This window comes from Plodia interpunctella, chromosome 4, assembly GCF_027563975.2.
Source record: "Plodia interpunctella isolate USDA-ARS_2022_Savannah chromosome 4, ilPloInte3.2, whole genome shotgun sequence".
Taxonomy (NCBI): domain Eukaryota; kingdom Metazoa; phylum Arthropoda; class Insecta; order Lepidoptera; family Pyralidae; genus Plodia; species Plodia interpunctella.
In genome coordinates this window covers 2,230,775-2,249,841 of record NC_071297.1, presented here as the reverse complement: position 1 = coordinate 2,249,841, position 19,067 = coordinate 2,230,775, and the positions used below count along the sequence as shown (strand labels likewise).

General features: G+C 39.0%; 1 protein-coding gene across 11 annotated transcripts in view; it reads right to left on the bottom strand.

The window, feature by feature from the left end:
- The window catches only part of Prosap (prosap), a 165,910-nt gene that overhangs the window by 4,188 nt on the left and 142,655 nt on the right, over positions 1-19,067 (bottom strand). For 5 of the 11 annotated variants that reach the window (XM_053770166.2, XM_053770164.1, XM_053770167.1 and 2 more), the window contains 18 exons: positions 14,463-14,588; positions 12,486-12,666; positions 11,401-11,720; positions 10,871-11,065; positions 10,181-10,247; positions 9,260-9,511; positions 8,731-8,910; positions 7,713-7,834; positions 7,051-7,151; positions 5,477-5,681; positions 4,971-5,079; positions 4,385-4,486; positions 3,823-3,915; positions 3,321-3,416; positions 2,679-2,808; positions 1,953-2,079; positions 1,084-1,216; positions 145-308 (listed from right to left, as the gene is read on the bottom strand). In XM_053770166.2, the coding sequence (XP_053626141.1) occupies positions 145-308; positions 1,084-1,216; positions 1,953-2,079; positions 2,679-2,808; positions 3,321-3,416; positions 3,823-3,915; positions 4,385-4,486; positions 4,971-5,079; positions 5,477-5,681; positions 7,051-7,151; positions 7,713-7,834; positions 8,731-8,910; positions 9,260-9,511; positions 10,181-10,247; positions 10,871-11,065; positions 11,401-11,720; positions 12,486-12,666; positions 14,463-14,588 (2,703 nt within the window). The remainder of the gene's footprint in view (positions 1-144; positions 309-1,083; positions 1,217-1,952; positions 2,080-2,678; positions 2,809-3,320; positions 3,417-3,822; positions 3,916-4,384; positions 4,487-4,970; positions 5,080-5,476; positions 5,682-7,050; positions 7,152-7,712; positions 7,835-8,730; positions 8,911-9,259; positions 9,512-10,180; positions 10,248-10,870; positions 11,066-11,400; positions 11,721-12,485; positions 12,667-14,462; positions 14,589-19,067) is intronic. The other 6 variants (XM_053743538.1, XM_053743539.1, XM_053770169.1 and 3 more) reach the window with 5 other exon arrangements.

Here is a 19,067-nt window from a genome sequence, read left to right as displayed (position 1 = left end):
AAAATCTAATTATTAAAGATCTGTCTTATTTGTCTGTTTGATACACTACACTTAGGCTATCTGGTACTTTATCAGCAAGCGGTGAAACTGACCCTAATTGACGTGATGAATTAATTACAGGTTACCAGTAATTATATAACTTACATTATTAGGTTCTGGCCTAGGCCGGTAGCCGACGGTGCCGATGTCGCGGGGCGCGGCGTACAGCTTGGCGGGGTCGGAGGGGCGGAACGAAGAGGGGGGCGCGCCGCCCGCGGGGGGAGGGGGCGGTGGGTGCAGGGGGGGAGGACACCGGTTCGCCGCCGGTCCTGCAATGTTAACATGACGGAATTGAGACTCAATTCCAAAATTTTTTCAAGATACATTAATTATATCTCTTTTTTTTCTCTCCATCATACAATTTAACTAACTTGAGTGGGAAGATACTATGCTTTTACACTGAGAATGAGATATGTTGCTTGAAATATCTTTTATATGACGAAAAATATCTGCATTATACACTACACCCTATCCGGCTGTCCGTCCAATCAATGACAGGCCATAGTCTGTGGCCAGCCTGGACTAATTATGGACAGTCAGAGTGGGGATAGAACAAGTATTTACTTGGTGTAACTGTACGTTAACTTATGATAGTGGTGGAGGTGTCGTAAGTCGGGTCATGAGGTTCTCTCTATCTTGGCTGAGCTTAGCGATGGCTGACTCATGCGTCAACTCGTACTCTCGTCGAACGTGTGCCGCCAGGGGTCTGGTCAGACACTAGTCGGCTTAATTCTCATATATTTTGATTGGGTAATCGAGTTTTATATTTATATTTTTTGTCAGTACTCGACCACAATAATGTTTTCGTATACTTTTTGTTAAGTATGTACTTTGTTATACTGTTAAAAACGATAAGGGTGTCTCTTTGGCATGATCGGGACCAACGCTGTTTAAATGAGTTTCTTTCTTCTCAGTTGTAGTCGTTCCGAAATGTCAGTAGGTATATTTTTGAGAAATTGCTATATAATTTAAAATGTTACGTGAAACGGTGCATTTAAATGTGTAATTTCTGAATAAATAAGTTGAATAGAAATGTATAGTTACCGTGCACGTCCTCGCTGGAGCGCGTGCGCGGCGGACGCGGCGCGGCGTCGGCGCACAGGTCGGGCGTGGAGTGGAACTCGCGCCGCAGCGCGCCCGCGCTGCCGCTGCCCAGCGACATCGACTTGCTCCACAACTGACGACATTCACACTTTTATTTGCTATATGTATAGGATATTATTTTGTGTACATGCTATGTCCATGATTCTGAACAACTTTTGGCGTGGAGAAACTCCGAAATCGCGAAAAAAACAAATCAGCTCTTCTATACAACATTGAATACCTAAGTTGTGGAAAATATATGGATTAGCGGAATTTTTTTTCGCGATTTCAATGTTGCTTCCATACGAAAAGTTATTCAGTACCACGGACTAAGCATTTAGATAAAATAATGCCAATGTATAAGAAATCCCTGGATTATGGTTTTTTTTTGCATTCTTGTCTCTTAGGAAAAGGAGAAAAGGATGGGGTGACTTTTCAGAAATCTTTTAAATCGAAATCCCGCTGTCTCTCAAGAGTTTGAAAGCTCGTTCAAAATGTGTGTACTATCCGTTACGAGATATGGAACTGAAACGTGGACAAACTTTTTCAGAACCTAGCGGAAAATGGAACATGCTATAATTGGAGTTTCACTGCTCAAACAGCACTGCAAGGACAGACCGCCCGAAATTAACAGGCGTCTCGTACGCCTGTACATAGCTAGAGTCTTTGCTTAGAAAAAGATGGACTTGAAAGGTTGTGGATTTAACTAATGATAAAAACACTAATTAAATAATTATAAAAGCACACTAGTTCTGGCAAATGCCTGCTGATGCTAACTGACCTATGACCTGACCTGACTTAAAAAAGCTGAATAAAAGATAGTGGTATACCTTCCCTCTGGAGCGCTTCATCTCGGCGACGGAGGCGTACACCCGCTGCGGGCGCGCGGGGGAGTACGGGGGGGAGTTGGCCCCGCCCTGGAACGCTGACCGGGTCATCATGGCGCTGTTCCCTCCACTGGAATGTTAATTCAGTGATGTTAAATGAAAGATAAATACAGAAGAATATTTATTTATTAAACCCAATGAGTACACGCCGGGCAAAGATAAATGGTGTAGTCATTTGCTTATATTGAATATCATAGGCCAATAAAAAACAAAAGAGCATAAATATAAAGTACTAATTAAAGGCAGTAAAAAGAGAGGCTGGGATATGTTTAGCAGAACAAGACTAAGATGCGGGGACAATATTTAAACCATAACCACAAAATAGGTGATAATAGGCAAGCTTAACGTAGATTGAACGGCACCAACACGTTCGGTAACTTTAGCACGCTACGCTAGTACAATTATACTGTGACTGGCGTGTCAGATACTGGTGATACATTCTCTCTCTCATCTCCTCATATTCCCGGTTGCGTTCGAGGCTGTGACATTAGTACGTAAAAATAACTTTAAATTTTGAACTCACTTCAATCTCCTTGGCAATTTTATTAAGGCTATGTGTGCTTTAGTCGCCTATACACCACTCCATTATACACCCACGTGAACAAATGGAGGAGCAACTCCCACGTCCCTGGTGCTGCAATATAGGTGTAACATGTAACAGCTACATACATATGATCAGTGTCAGCTTGCCTCTGGAACAGCTCCTCCAGCTCGGCGGCGGTGATGCGGCCGGACGCGGGCCGCGCTCGGATGGACGCGGTGCGCGGCGCCACCGGCGTGCCCGATACGGGTGTTCCGTCTGGAACGTTAGCAATACTCTTATCTTGTCTCTCTGTCTCTCTCTCTCTATCTCTCTTGAAGAAAAAATAATATATACATTTATATACTTGCCCTTCTGGCGTTATAGGGACCAAGGACCAACACTGTAAGAATTCGTTTCTTTCGACATTTCTTTTCAGCTATGATCGTTCCGAAATGCTAGTAGTTTGTATCTTTGGAAAATATTGTGATTTGCGCGGCATTTTGTAATTGCACTAAAAAGTGACAGAAAAGCTTTAAGGGTTAATTTATCCAAGGGACGTATGTGTGTGTATTTGTTACTCTTTCATGCAAAATCTACTGGACAGATTGTTATGAAATTTCGTACACGGATAGAATTACAACCTGAAATACCACATAGGGTGCTTTTTATCTCCAAATTCCCATGGGAGCGAAGCCCCGAGACGCAGCTAGTAAATACATATTTATTTTTGTCAGACATGGGCATAGTATACACAGGTCTTATATGAAATGAAATAGAAGTTTACGAACTATTGCTGCCGGCATGTTGTTGCACTGATTCAGCGGACGATGATTTTCCCGCCACGCCCAGCGGCTCACAACTTTCTTCTTTCTCGCCACCGTTTTCTAAGGAAAATATTGTTTGATCTAAACACGTGAGAATTTTCACATCATCATTTGACATTTGAGTAAAACTTGGTTCATACAGTTGGTTATTGAACACATATCGGAGTGAGTAATAGGGTAGTTGCCATCAAATCAAATGATTTGTTTTTCCGTGTGTCAAAAACAAACAGTTAATGGGGCACAAGGATCCCCTATTGAGGGGAGTCTTGAGAGGTGCGGGGAGGGTGGGTCGTTCCCGACTCTCTCCCACTTGACTGAGCCGACTCTCTCACTGAGAGATTACTTGGAGCAGCGGTTACTTGGAGCCGGGTGAGTAACTTCTGACGTTCAATACTAATTCATTTTGAAATTACCTAGTTTGGAATGTTGGGAACACATAAACATATATTGTTTTTGTAGTACTCACCAAGTCCGGCGACCATAGACTTTGCTCTCGCGCGGCCCACGCTCAGCGTGGTGCGCGGGTCGCGGCGGGGGGGCGCCGGCGCGGGGCTGCGGCCTGATGGGTGGGGGAAGGTGGTTAAACGTCCCAATAAATTACAAACTCAATGCAGAAAATAGTCTATTAGTAGTAGTATTAGTAGAGGGGGGAATGTTATTCAAAGTACACATTGCGATAAAATTACAAACGTAATGCCGGCAATAGTCTGTGGCGAACTGTTCGCTGTATTTTGCGGTTTCAATGTACATTGCTGGTTTTTCTTGTGACAAAAAGCTCACATACAAACTATATTTGCTACGTTTATTCGCGTAGGCAATTGTCTATCGTAAATAAATAATCCAGAGCATTCGAACCAATCAGATTGCGACATTGTGAGGCAACGACAGCCACATCGAAATGTGATCGGTTCGTCCCGGCTTCACTCAGGTAAAACCATAATAAATTAGAAACCTAAATTTTCCTTGGGAATAAACCTAAACCATCCTGCGCCCTCTTGTGAAATATAAAAACTTGTAGTGCAGCTCACCTCCAGCCTTCCTGGGCAGTGTGGCGGCGTAGGGCCTGGAGCTCGACAGCTGGCTCTGCGACTTGCTGGCGGGCACCGAGCTCGGGCTCTCCTCCGTCGGGCCTGGGAAGTGTTAAAAGCTATTGGCTACCTTCCGCTTTACGACAACTAAAATAACTACTTAGGTTTTACAGCATATATGTAGGTAAGTACATACTTTAAAAAAACCTGTTTAACGAGGGTTCCCAATGTGACGGTCCAACTTCAACTCGCACTTGACTGGTTTTTTTGACTGGCAATTTATTTAAACGTCTCTTTCAAATATAGTATAAGTATTATGAAACATTCACATTTACTGAGTTCCTAGTTTTCGTAAAACTTTACAATAGTTCTGACTTAGAGGGTTGCCGTTGCCGCGCAACAAACTTCACCGCAGACTTTTCTCCAAAGACGTCAATTAACAAATGCAGTTCTCATACATATCTATATTAAAAACCTAGAGGACGACGGAGCAATGGTACCGAGACCATATAGAATCAGAATCATTTATTTCTTGAATATGGTACAATAGTTCTTATATCTATGTAAATATATGTGAGAAACTCACTGGCAGCGCTGTGCAGAGACACGACGGTCATGGAGACGAGCGCGCCCGAACTCCGTATCAGCTCCACCACGTGCTCGTGCGACGCCGCGGACACATCCTCGCCGTTTATCTGTTATTTACAATATTTTTATGTTAAGGAACAAAAAGATCATGCTGTTTATTTGGATATAGTATATTTTTGTTGCGCTTTAAGACCCCACTTAAGTCTAAGGTACAGAGCACTTAGGTGCAAACGAAAAATCTCTCCTCCACAACAGCTATCTGGGGACTGCCACGAAACATACATAGAACATGTAGCACGTTATTGCATCCACATGCTCTCTTTTTTTTATACGACATGTAAACTATATCAGAGAGAGACAGCATGTGTACATTAATAACGTGCTACGTGTTTGTATATTTCGAGGCAGGCCTTCCGTTGCCATAACAATAGGCATCTTCACTCACATAGACACTGGTTCCATTATGTATTTTAGAACATTAGTAAAAAAGGGGGTTGAACTGACCGCCACAAGGAAGTCCCCCTTCCTGAGCCCCGCCCGGTCGGCGACTCCGCCCGCGTCCACGTCGTCCAGGTACTGCAGCGCGGGGCAGCGCTCGGAGGGCCGCAGCTCCATGAGCGGGGAGGAGGCCTTGGCGCCGCGCAGCACGAAGCCGAAGCCGCGCCGCGCGCGGTGCAGCACCACGGTGCGGCTCTCCATGTTGCCATATCTAGAAAAGTGGATAATAATATAAGTATTTAATTTAGTTTTAGTTAGTTAATACCTATGTATTTAAATTTTGAAGTGAAAACTTCTTCAGTGGCGTTGTGCACTGTTTGGGTAAAGTTAAACTCGCGTCAGGACACGTGACCAAGTGCAGGTTTGCATTTCACTTCTCACTATCGAATCGATTCGCTGCGCACTAATTCCTGATCGAAAATTCGTTAGACATCAAAAATGGACAACGTTAACATTCAAGTTTTCACTTCTGCCGGCACTCCCGGAATGCAACCACCAACATTAATGTAACGGTTAGTTATATATGAAATAGTTATGTAATATAAAAATAGAAACCAGAACTTGATTGGAAATGTTAAATCATGCACTGTTTTTGGACTACCTAAGAATATATATAAACTAGTTATCTAATTCGGTATAAATAAATCCCGTTTTTCTAGAACTTTAAGTTTCATATAAACTATTTTTTTAATGCGTCAAACACTGGAATAATTTGGTAAACGACTAATTTCTTTATGGACACTGGTTTCCGTTATTCATCACAAATTACACTCACAAGTTGTGTTTAGCTTCTATTTGCTATATTTTTTATTCGGTATATTTTTTAAACGAATAAATTTGAGCATGATTTTGTTTAAAACTTCTCCATTTTTGTTTTACCTTCGCCGTAACTTCTCCAGCAGCCATTTTGTGTTTAACGTCCTCTTAGTTCCGAGGATGTATGACACAGTCAGATCGTCCAACATCTGCCTAGCAATAGCACAGCTATTCTAAACCCTTGACTCCGACCCATTGTCCTCAGTGTTTACAAACAACTTTGTTTTATTTTCATTTTGGCTTCTATTTGGGATGTTTGTTTGTCAATATTGTTTATTTCAACATTTCTCAGTTTAACTAAATGTCTATTAGTTGCAACAGTCATTAGTTGCATTAGTGAATTTAGATGTAACAATATGATAAACTCGATTATTAGTTTCAATTTACAAATCAGAGATTCGACTGCAGGAATTCTCTCTCTCATCTTCGCGTGTTCCTGGTTTCATTCGGGGTTGTGACACTGCGAACCAACCAGGGTTGAACATGTGGAAGATGGAAGAAATGCTTATAAAACTGTGTCAACAAAAGACGACGAAGAGTGTAATTGAGCTACACGTCAGATCAGTAAGAACTTTAGAGAAATCAGTTTTCCTTGTCAATACATTACAAGTTAAAAAGAGATTTTTTCGCCTCATGAAGAAGTTATCCTCCCGCAACGGCGCTACAGTCGCTGACACAACAACGTGACCGATCTGTTAGTGATAGTTCCACATATTGCCATGTGACTTTTAACGTGGCGCAAACAATATATAGAGATAACTTACGTTTTCTTTATCCTAGGCGCGGTTGCGCTATACGTTTTGCTAAGAGCCATCTCCCGTCTGCCGGTCACCCTGGAGTGGTGGATAGGACCTGCTGCTAACACCTGGAATGAGGTAATGACTTATTAAATTTAGCTTCACTATGTATTGTGCGAGTAATTCTCTTTGAATTCTTCTAGTGATAAATAAAATAAATATATAGTGACAACTCATACAAATATGATCACAGTGATATTTAATTATCTTTTAAGTTGTTTGGTGAATTGTAAGCGATTTGTCTTATCCGACAGTGACTTTATGCATAGCTAAGTAGTGTTTTTCAATGTTGTGCTAAGTTATAGCTTACAGGTAGAAAGCTTTGTGATGTGAAGACTTACTTATTGCTTTTAAAAGAGACACATTTTATTATTTTTACTAATGTTAGCCTCTTGAAAGTGCGTGTTTGGCATTTTATTTTTCTTTTTGTGTAAGCTGTTTGCCAAACGTTGTCTTTCAAAGTGCTCCTTTAGCTAGATCGTGTAAGTGATATTGTGCTCTGGGGCCTGAATGTACATAGCCTCGACGCCAGCTCAAATGTTGTGGGCATTGCCGCCTGTGGTTACATGGCTGGTAAGTAGATTAACATTTTTAATTAACGGATTAGTGTGCGGGGTGCGAAGTGTCACCTGGTGCAAATGCGCAGTTTGCCGGAGACGAACCTCTTGCACACAGTGCGGCGGGAACAGACCTGACGCGCCCGAGCCTCGCGTCCGGCCTTCTAGGAAACCATCGTCTGTGGCGCCAGTCACTGAAATACCGTTAATTGTTTCTTGTCATTTATTAGTATCCATCGTGTACAATCAGGTATAATCAAATAGAAAACAGATTTTTAACGAACTACTGATTTTTTTTGCCATTGCGTTACTAAATAGAATGGTTAAGGTTGGTTGATGAAACACCAGTGTTCTTAGCGAAGAGGACGCAGCACCTTCGATTGTTTTCTATTCTTTAGACAGACTGTACACAACAATCTATAGATCGACAAGGATATCTGGCTCAGTGAAGAAGTCGCTGCTGTGAAATAAATTTGACGTTTTACAATGATATTTGTAAGTTTACATTTTTGATCTGCGTGTCAGTTATCCTTGTCGTCGCCGCTAGAGATCATCATGTGGAGAAACTTGTCTATGGTATGGTGCAAGAGTCTTGGATAGTCACTGGCACTTTATCAAGTCGAAGTATATTTTTTAACAAAAATCTAGATATATTACACTGAAAATTTTAGGTTATTAATGAATTCTGACTGATATCAAGTTAACAGAATTCATTAATAATCTTAATTAAATAAACCTCCATTGACAAATTGTATAGCTATCGACAAAATGAACACCTGTGGCCTTGCCGTTATTGGTGTTTGGCCAATTGTTAAGAGATGGTTCTGACGATATGGCGCTGAAACTGTTAGTAGACACGTACAATGCATGTTAGTTGCTGGACAAGTTTTTATTGTAATAATGATTTAGTTTAGAGCAATTTCTAGATTATTGTTGAAAATCAAAGAAGGAGAGTACTGTAAAAGGCAGAATAGGTATTTTCTTACTACAGATTAAAAAAAAAACAAACGATTGGTATCTAGTTCGTGTTTTTATCAGTCCTTACGTGGGATTTTCACGTACATAGATTTTTATCTGTTCTTCGACTCACCTTCAATAATGTCCCCCTGGTTGAGCCTGAGATGTCCATTGGCCGTGGGCTCGTAAGGCTGCAGACACACCACGGTGGCGCCAGCCGCGGCCTGCAGCGAGCAGGTCGTGGTGTCAGAATTGCTGGTGCCCACTCCGCTCGAGTCGCTGATGATGTCGCTGGTGTCGCCCGCGCTCTTATCTGTAGACATGCCGCCGCCAACTCAAATAACAGACTGATCCACCGCGCTACACGCCACCCTGTGTGCCACCGCCTTTATCTACTTCATCAGCGACATTCGTATCGGTACCTATTTGTGCTTCAGGAAGTGTTGTAAAAGGGATAACATTAACATAATCTAAAGGGGTCAAACAACAAATCGGGAAACAAGAAGCGAAGAAGCGTTCGTGAACTACGTATTTACATAGGCACATAGAACATGCATGGGTGATCGTCGTGATTCGGTGAGGTCGGTGCATGGTGATGGTTGTTTCCACGGGCCGCGACCTAACGGGGCTGTGTACCTGCACCCTGGAAGTGGGGACTTTACCTGTGAGGATACTGGCATCGTCTTCGTGGCTCGGGTGGCTGGCGTCGCTGATGCTTGACGACGCTGATGAGAATGGTCTTTCGAGGCTGCAAGGTGACGCCGTGGATCCTGGAGGTCTTCTCAGCAAAGCGTCAAGTTCTGCCGGTATTCTGGTTGAAGAAGCCAAGGATGAGCGGTCCCCGGCCATCCACCATCCCCCCCACGCAGCTGATCGTCTCTTTGGGTTGTACCTCGGTGGTCCACGGAAGGGAACTGAAATAGTTTCATTAGCAAACCGAACAAACTAATACGTAAAATAAATGTGCACAAAATTAATCGACCCGAACTAAATGTCTCAACACAATATAATAGTGCTGGAACTAAACATTTAAATTACATGTTTTATATAAAAAGCAAATACATAATTATCTCGTGTTACTACAATTTACAACTGTGTTTGTGTTAGTATTTTATATTTCATAAAAATATGTATAATAATTAAGTATGTATTATTTATGTAGCGTTATTATTCAATATACAACCATCACCATTATGATAAGCAATGAATAGAACATCTAGATAAAATAAGTAAATATACGTTAAGTAAATAGAGTGGGTGATATCATGCAATAGAATTGTTTAAAAAAATAAATATCCCAATTTTGATGTCTTGATAATAAATTTTAGTTTTTATCGTACCTACGCATTTGCATTTGCTTGTTATAAACGCTATTTCTTTCTTAGGATTCTTATAGATTCAATAGATACACAGATTATAAAGGTTGCAAACTGGTAACAAACTGTTTATTAACTGTGAGACTTAACTGTGTTATTAAATGATAGTTTATTTCATGGTTAAAATATTCGACATAATTAAGAATCCGAAGAATTTTTAGAAGCGGCAGCGAAAGCCATGCATCACAAAATTGCAATTTTACTCACCAACTTCTTCCGCTTTGTAATTTTTTATAACTTCGGCTAGTTCCAAATTACCAGCTATGACTGCCACCTGGAATTTTATAAAAAGAAAGTTAATTATTTAACGTTAAAATAATTGCATCATTTCGCGCCATGAATCCTGAAATAAGAAATAACAAATAACAAAAGACTGATAGATAGCAAATAGTGAATGTAAGAAAAAAAATGTTTGAAATTTGCAGGTGGCCAGCACTTTTTCTAACTCAAAGAAAGAAAAAAAATTTTTCTATCGATTATCGATGACTGCAAATCTACCATAATATATTTTTATAATAAATACATAATTATCGACATTATCTATATAATATTTGTCCTATTAAAGAGATTTTTCAAAATATCTTGCCAACCTTGTCAAATAAAAGATATGCGTCGTTGAAGTTTACGAAAACCAACTCGTTGCAATTTACAGTTGTTATTTCCTTGTGAAATATGTCTGATAGTCTTAAGTAATATAAGACCACTATATATCCTCCCATGGATGTCGTACGAGGCGACTAAGGGACATCCCTAAGGAGCTGATAGGCAAAAATAGTATTTCCAAGCAGCCAAGATTCTAAATTTTTAAGTAATTTTTTTAACTTTGTACATGCGGAGATGAAAGAGAGAGCAGTATTTTGAGTTTGAGGTCTACGACTACAAGAACTGGGTGTGTACCTGATAGGGCGTCTGGTTTGCGTAGTTGAGTGCCTCCTTGTCGCAGCCGCGGAAGAGCAGCTGGCGCGCGCACGAGTCCTGCGCGTTGACCGCGCACACGTGCAGCGGCGTGTTGCCGGACGCGTTGCGCGCGTTCATGTCCGCGCCGTAGAACAGCAGGTGGTCCAGGTGTTGGACCAGGCCGTGACGACACGCCTGGAAGGAAAAATCATTATTTATTCATTACGCATACGTACGTAAAAATACAATTGATTCTATTATCCAGCAATATTAAAATGCGAATGGAGTCTGTTAGGATGTTTGTTACTCAATGACGCTAAATCCACTGAGTGGATTTCAATGAAATCGAGGAAGTTTAGCACGGTACTATTTCTCTTCACATTATAGAGTTTTTTGTTCCTTACCAATGCTAAAAACACACGACAAATTCTCAACAATGAACAAACACGTGTCAGTCATCTTTCTGAATATATGTTTACTGAACTTTATGCAGCAATAATAGTCACACTTTATGCAACAGTGACACTGACCTGATGCACTTCCTGCCACCCTTGCAAATCCGTAGCACCAATCGTGGCATGATCGTGAAGCAGCGTCTCACACAACAGTGGATCCGTTTTATTCGTCACCGATAGGTACAAAGGCGTCAACGCTTTTCCATCCTTATAGTTCGGTGACGCTCCCAATTCCAGTAGCGTTTTGACAGCTTCTAGAGAGTTCTTTTCGACTGCTCTGTGCATCGCAGTGCTGCCATCTTTAGTTCGGTAGTCGAGGAGGGCGCCACCGTTCACCAAAGCTATTAGTACCTTCGCTGGGGATTTTAACCCAGCTGCTATTGTTAACGGTGTTTCTGTAAAGTAAAAAGAAAACAGTAATTAGATGATGCTTTAAGATTGTGTAATAACACGGTTAAAAGTATTCGCATTTTCACAGTTCCAATCAATCAACAGTCATATGGAAATCATCAATAATTCTAGAAATAGGACGTTATGAATTAGGTACAGCGGCTCAAGGCTAAGACGATATTTATCGGATTATACACGGCTCAATTGAAACGCAACAATAGCTTATTTGGTTCTCTCGAACAATGGCAGATAAGGAATCTTTATGCAAATTTAGAAGACATACGGGCGGAGTGTTCAAACTACCGTGCTACGACGTTTCGGTATGTATCGGAAGACGTCTATTATATTTATTGTAATGAATGTCGTGGTCTATGGGATCGAGGACTAGTTAAACTTCACCTGGAATTCCTGAAGCTATTATTTTCTGAACTAGATATTTTCAACGGCCAGATTATGACCGTCAGCAAATCAACATGATAATTTAGGAAAAATGGTAACACGTCCTGTGATTCTTACAATTGGTGTTTACCAGGGGCAGCTTAGTTCCACTGAAATTGGACATTTTTATCTCCTGTCCCGTTTAAATTGGACTAATGATGACGTTCCACGTAAAAGTATGCTTATTTCTGTTAATTTACTCAAAAACTACTTAGATCATAAATAAATACACATATAAAAAAGGCCGTCCAAAAGGTACCTTTGCCCGGGGAATATCATAATTAGAATGTAGCTGAGTTGGATCGTTACAATTATTCGAAATATATCCTCACCTCCTGTCTCCTGACAGTGGAAGTTGGGGTCCAAGCCCTTGGCGCAGGCCTTGGTGATCTTGTCGATCTGCGCGTGCGTCACGTGCTCCAGGAACCGGCGCAGATTGGCGCGCGAGTGCAGCGCCTTCAACGTCTTCTCATCCAGCTTCAGCATCTTGTACACGCGCCTCTTGTATTTTAGCTGGAAGGTTAAATATTGGATTGTAAATAAGTATGTGGAAATAGTGATATATAGTGTCTGACAATAGATACATTATTTATCAATAGCTAAAAGATTTGAATTATTTATGAATACCTACCTGTAATAGGTACCTGTATATTTCCTATTCCGACTGTAGTTGTATTCAATTGTGCCATTTGGAATAGGTATAATATAATGGGATATGATAGAGTAATGGGAATCTGAGATGGCACAACTAGTTTTACATTTTAGTAGTTGTGCCAATTTGCGCTATCAAGGCGGTTTTGCGAAGGAAATTTTATAATTTTTAGTGTTACGTAGGTACCTTAGAAGGTAAAAATAAAACCCTTATAGAATCACTTTTTGAATAAGAACCTACCTATGTATGTGTATTTTGTTAGTAGATTGAGCAGACTCCTAGGTTTGCCTCATAATTTTGTTAAGTTTTAGAGATTATAACCTTTCTGATACTTGTGAGTGTACTTGTAACTGTGTTTGTATTATATATTTACACAAATGTCTATTAAAGCATTTATTGTACTACAAAGTTATGGCGTAAACTAAAAATATCTACTAACCTAATGCCGCCAGTAATTTGAAAGTTAACGGAAAACATTTGTTTATCCATGAAAGTTTATTTCAATAACCCTAAAAATACAAACATTTTTCTACATACGGATTTATAATACCAACTTATTTTTAGTTAATTCCGAGATTTCTCTAATTAAAAAATAATAACATTTTCCGTGAAAGTTGACATTCTTTTAATAAAATTTACTGGGCACACTTTTTTATCATAATTCAATAAATTATTATAATAGAGAAAACTCGTTTTCTCTAATAAAAAATAAGAACATTTTCCGTGAAAGTTGACATTCTTTTAATTAAATTTACTGGGCACACTTTTTTTTATCACAATTCAATAAATTATTCTGTTTTGTGACACGGAATAGGTACTGTACTTAATTAATATTTCCATTATGTTTGTTAGACCAGATGTGGTGTGGTGGTCTAATGATCACTGGGTTTACATAATTTCTGTCCGATCAGAGCAACCGGTACAGCCGTAATTAAGCTAAGAATTATCGCTAGGTGGCGCTTTATTTATTAGGCGGTAGATGCCGGTGTATATTTGGCGATGCCCTTAAAGGGACAACGCGGACGCGTTTTGGAGTTAGTGCGTTATAAACTAGGAATAAGTAACATATTTTAGTAATGCTATGAGATATGATTTGCAACGCTGTTTTCTTGTATTATTGTTAGTATGTATTATTATTCTATGTTAGTATGCTTTTTACCTTATTTTCGAAAATAATAAAGAGATAAAAAAAACTGAAATCGAGCGGGAAACATAACATATATCGGCATATTTATATGCTAATGCCAGCTAAGTAAGTACTATGAGTTTTCCCCGATCGTGGCAGATGTCGCAACTCTCACACCATTTCTCTGATCTTCGCGTGTTCCTGGTTACATTCAGGGCTGTGACGCCCCAAAGTTCAGGGTGTGCGTAGCGAAATGACATTTCGAAGATTTGGCTATGATTTTACAACCGATCGCTTGCCTGACGTTAACCCTTTTTGAGAATGCTATTGTTGCCTATCAGCTGTTATGGCTATGTGTCCCTTAGTCGCCTTGTACAACATTCACGGGACGATATGGAATAGTCATGTGAGAGGTGACATGTGGTCCGCCCCAGAATCATATTCTGCCACCTCTCACACCCAATACTAGGACTAAACAGACACTACTCTACGACTATGAGAAATAAAAAAAAAGAATATTCAGATTTATACCTCAAGATAACCGACGGGGCCGTTGAAGGGATAGTCACCCAGCCGCCGCTCCTCGTCCAGAAACTTGCCGGCCTTGCCGTTGACCGGGGGACAAAAAAGACCATAGTTGAAGCTCTCTTTCAATTCCTGGAAAAAATAAGAACAAATCTTTATTATTTTCTATTTGTATAATACAAATACAAGCTAATTATCGTTTCCCGAAATTAACACAAATTAATTTTTTATGCGCGCATAAAGTCGCGAGCAAGTATTAAGTAATCAAATTTATGAAATACGAAGATAGGCGCAGTAATTAGTTTCTATAATGTGATTTACATAATATTCTAAATATACTTATTAGTTTACGCTACATGGGAACGCAACGTCTTTCGAGATTTATTTAACGTGATGAAATCAAGAGATAGTGTTGATCAAAGTCCCGCATATACCAACTATTGTACCTAATTGTCCTATATACCCTTAACAAAACAACACCATTCCCTAATTGATATATTAATTAAGCCGAGAAGTAAATGCCCAGACGGCGACTCACCGCTATCGATCATTACTGTTATCGACGTTAACATAATAAGTTAAAATATAGTAAGTGCTTCACACACGATAAATCTTTCGTAATCGACGAACAATTAAGTGTACAGTCAACAGCACAATAACCTACTCGAATTCGTTGCAAATTCGCCGTTATTATGGTTCACGTAAGGTAACTTGAGATACGGTTGACTTTACAGTCGCGCAGAAAAGTAAATTGAGCAGTGCGACTACGTGCATTGTCTCTCGGGTTCTGTTTCCCGTTACTATTGGGAAAATATTTTGCGATGATGATGCAGTAATTTACAAAATACATTTAGGTATGTGAAGTGTTTATCTGTCAATAAAAAATTGGTGACGTGCGGTGTACATACGTAGGCACGTTGCGGTGCGTGCGCCAGTGGAACTAGTTCAGTATATTTTGCACTATATATACAACTAGCTTTTGCCCGCGGCTTCGCCCGCGTGAATTTTATAGCCAAAATCTCAGTAATTTTTTTATCGCGTACTCTGTAAGACTGGTAAACATATATGATTCAAATTCGCATTTTTTCTCATCTTTAGTTCAATTTTCTATTTCCAGCTGCGTGTCTCGTCCCGTAAACTTGTCCAATCCTGCTTCCTGTTATGTAATGTAAAGTAGATATCCCGTACCGTTTCCTACATATTGTGCCATCATGTTCTTTGCAATGTGTCCCGTCCTGTTTCCCACTACGTGTCTCCTTCCCTTTTCCCGCTCCTACTCCCACTCCCGCTTTCTGCAACGCGTGCCGTCCCATTTTCCATGACGTTTTACGACCGGTTTTTTATTAACCACAAACGTAAATTCAAGTTTTTTTTTGTATTTACTGTTATTTACTACAAAAAGTAAGTGTGCCAAGTTTCAGCTTTTTATCTTGAAAATTGTATTAAGCCTCATACAATCTTTCATCCCCCTTTTGAAGGGGTTGAGGGTTAATTTTCAGAAAAATCTGAAACACGTATTCATAACTTTGTTGTAAACAACCAAAATCCAAATTTTCAAGTAACTTACTTCAACGCTGTAGAACTTTCATATTTACAGCTTTTCACCCCTTTCACCCCCTTCGGAGTAGAATTTCCAAAAATATTCTCTTAGTGCTCACCTACATGCCAAATTTCAGCTTCCCGTCCAGCCGTTTCTGGTGTATGTTGTCTGTCAGTCAGTCAGTCAGCCAGTCAGTCACTCAGTAACGGAAGAGTTTTATATTGATATATTGATACATACTGCGCCCATTATATCTATATCAGACTTTAATCGATAAAAACAATTTGTTTATGTTCTGTTTACAGCTTTCTACAAAACTTGAAAGTAAATCGGCTCCGTGGATTGTTATTTTAATTTTCCTACAGGACCCTCCTCATTTTCCGGGATTAAATGTCTATAAGATGTCAACCCGGGATTCTGAAGCATTTTGGATTCATAATTAGTTTTTCAATTATCCTACGGGAACCTGACCATTTACCGGGATGAAATGTATGTAAGATGTTAACCCGGTATATAAGGTACCTACATACCAAATTTCAAGCAAATCGGTCCAGTACATTTCACAGACAGACAAAAATTTCCAAAACTATATTTTCGTCCTCCAGTAACTAAGTATATCCATGAAGAATTAAAAAAAATCCAATGTACAAATTTGACCTTTTTCAATTTTATTATATGTATTGATGATTAGATGTAATTATATAGTTATATTTAAGAACTATCAACTTAACTACTACTGTACTTGTATTTTGTCTAGTCTAGATATGGTTGTCAAAATCTAATGTATATCTAAAACAATATAATAACTTGCGTTTGTTTAGAAGAGTAATATAGACAGTTTAATGGATTTATTATTTAGGTATTGCTGGTACTGATTTTATTTGACTTTTGATAGATGACGGCGACATTTTGGAGAGAACACCTAGAGCGAGCAACAATATTTGACAAATAATGTTACCTTTTACGATCTTGCAAAAATTTATTGGAGAGTCGTAAGTTGCATGAAATATCGCAGTTACCAAAGCCCCAGACTGAATATCTCGTATGTCTGTTAGTCATTATTTTAACTAGTTTTAAGCTTGGTCTGTCAATAGCATACATAAGCTTAGGTTGTCTAGAGAAATAAATATGTGCTTAGGGACACAATATGTGAATTTTATTGGCAAATTAGTTGATAAGAGTTATTATATAAATGTAACCAGTATAGGGTGACTTAGATTTGCAATGCCTGAAAATGGTAGAAGATCTCTCTTCTTTGTTACATACGTTGCTGTATGAAGTCCATTAATATTAAATTTTTATATTATTTTGTGTATTTAATAGAAGATAAACAATTTTATAAACAGATCCAGATGGTTGATCCAAATGTAAATTAATCGCGTTCTATCATTTAATAACGTAACAGTACTTAAAGCTAGTAATTAAACTGTTCATCAATGCTAACATCGCTCTAATACATCGCAAACGTGTATTTCCGTCACCGTTTGACGGTCATTGCCTGGTCACCGTCAGAACTAATTAATATAACTGTAACTAGCTGTATCGTTCTGATCAGTGACTTGTTATAATTTAATGTAAGGCAGGAAAAGTACTTTTTATCAATTTAAAATTATAATTATTTGCTATTTAGTATTTCAAAAATCATGGTTTAGGTTAGGATTACAATGTTTATATCCAATAAAAAACTAGAATGATTTAATAATATCATCATTTAGCTGCTAAAGATGAGTTGTGGAAAAGTAAACATTCCAGATTTCTGTTTTGATTCTTCTTTGTCTTTGTCCCCAAGTTTCTCATAGTAATAGTTTCGACAAAGTTTCCGAGGTCTCGTACTCAATTAAACTATACAAGCTGGTGAAAAATGGCTGGTAATTGTTCCTCATAGACACATCCTCTATTAACGAAGTACGATATATTTCAACCACGGCACCGATTGATGGCCGATGTCCATCAGTGCAGACTACAGTTGCATCAACTGCATCGTCTGCATTGCTAGGGCAGCGGGTCAGAGATTTATAAATGGCTGCAAACTATTATTTATGATTCCAGCAAGATGGGAAAATGTAGACAATAATTATAGAGTAAAGATGATTCTTGGTTAAAGACGTGTACTCTGAACTTGATTTGTCATAGTTTATAGAAAGCTGATTTGAATCTAATCCATTTTTAATAAAAAGTATATAAATCAGCTTTTTATAACTTAATTGTTTGAAACATTCAAAAATCCTTTTGTTGGATCGTATTAATATTAATATCGTAAAATAGATCCACAATTAAATGAAACTAAATGAAATCACCAACAAGTGTTGATATAGACAGCAGTAATACTATGGTAATAAATCATCAATTTGAATATCGAATCGAATCTTCAAAATTTAAATTGACAGTTTTATTAACGACTGTACTTTCAAGGTGTTCTATGTTAGAATCCGCGCAGTCGCATGCGCAGCGCCACTGTTGACACGGACACGCGGACCACAGATTGTAACGATGATATATCGACGACGGCCAAGAACGACGGTAGTAAGTTATGGTAGGAAGTAAGACACACAGCGTGCTAAGTTAACCGATTGAGTGCTTGCTCTTAGACATGCGATTTGTAATACAGATATCTCGTGTCCGACTCGCACAGTGGTGAAAATGCAGCTTTTCATAATTCGGTAACAGTTAATCGCAAACCAGAGCAGAAACCTACATAATGTATCGTATCATAATGACATAAAATTTTGAAGTTATAGAATCATGATAATAGCGATTATAGTCGTTAGTGGAGCAGTAAATAAACTGCAATGTGTGGGTGAGATATATATGTATACATACACACACGTCTATCCTGAAATTGTACACTCCTATTATCCGGAAACGTTATACCTAAGCACTTTTTACTGGATCTATTAAACGTAGAATACGTTTAATAGATCCAGTAAAAAGTGCTTAAGTGGCCTATTACAAGATATATATAATATCTGTCGTAAAAAGCTTACATAATAAGGTAACATTCGAATGCAAAGGTAACATTAGAACACAATATTCATTTGAAAGCTGCCTGTGTCGCGTCGTATAAATTATTG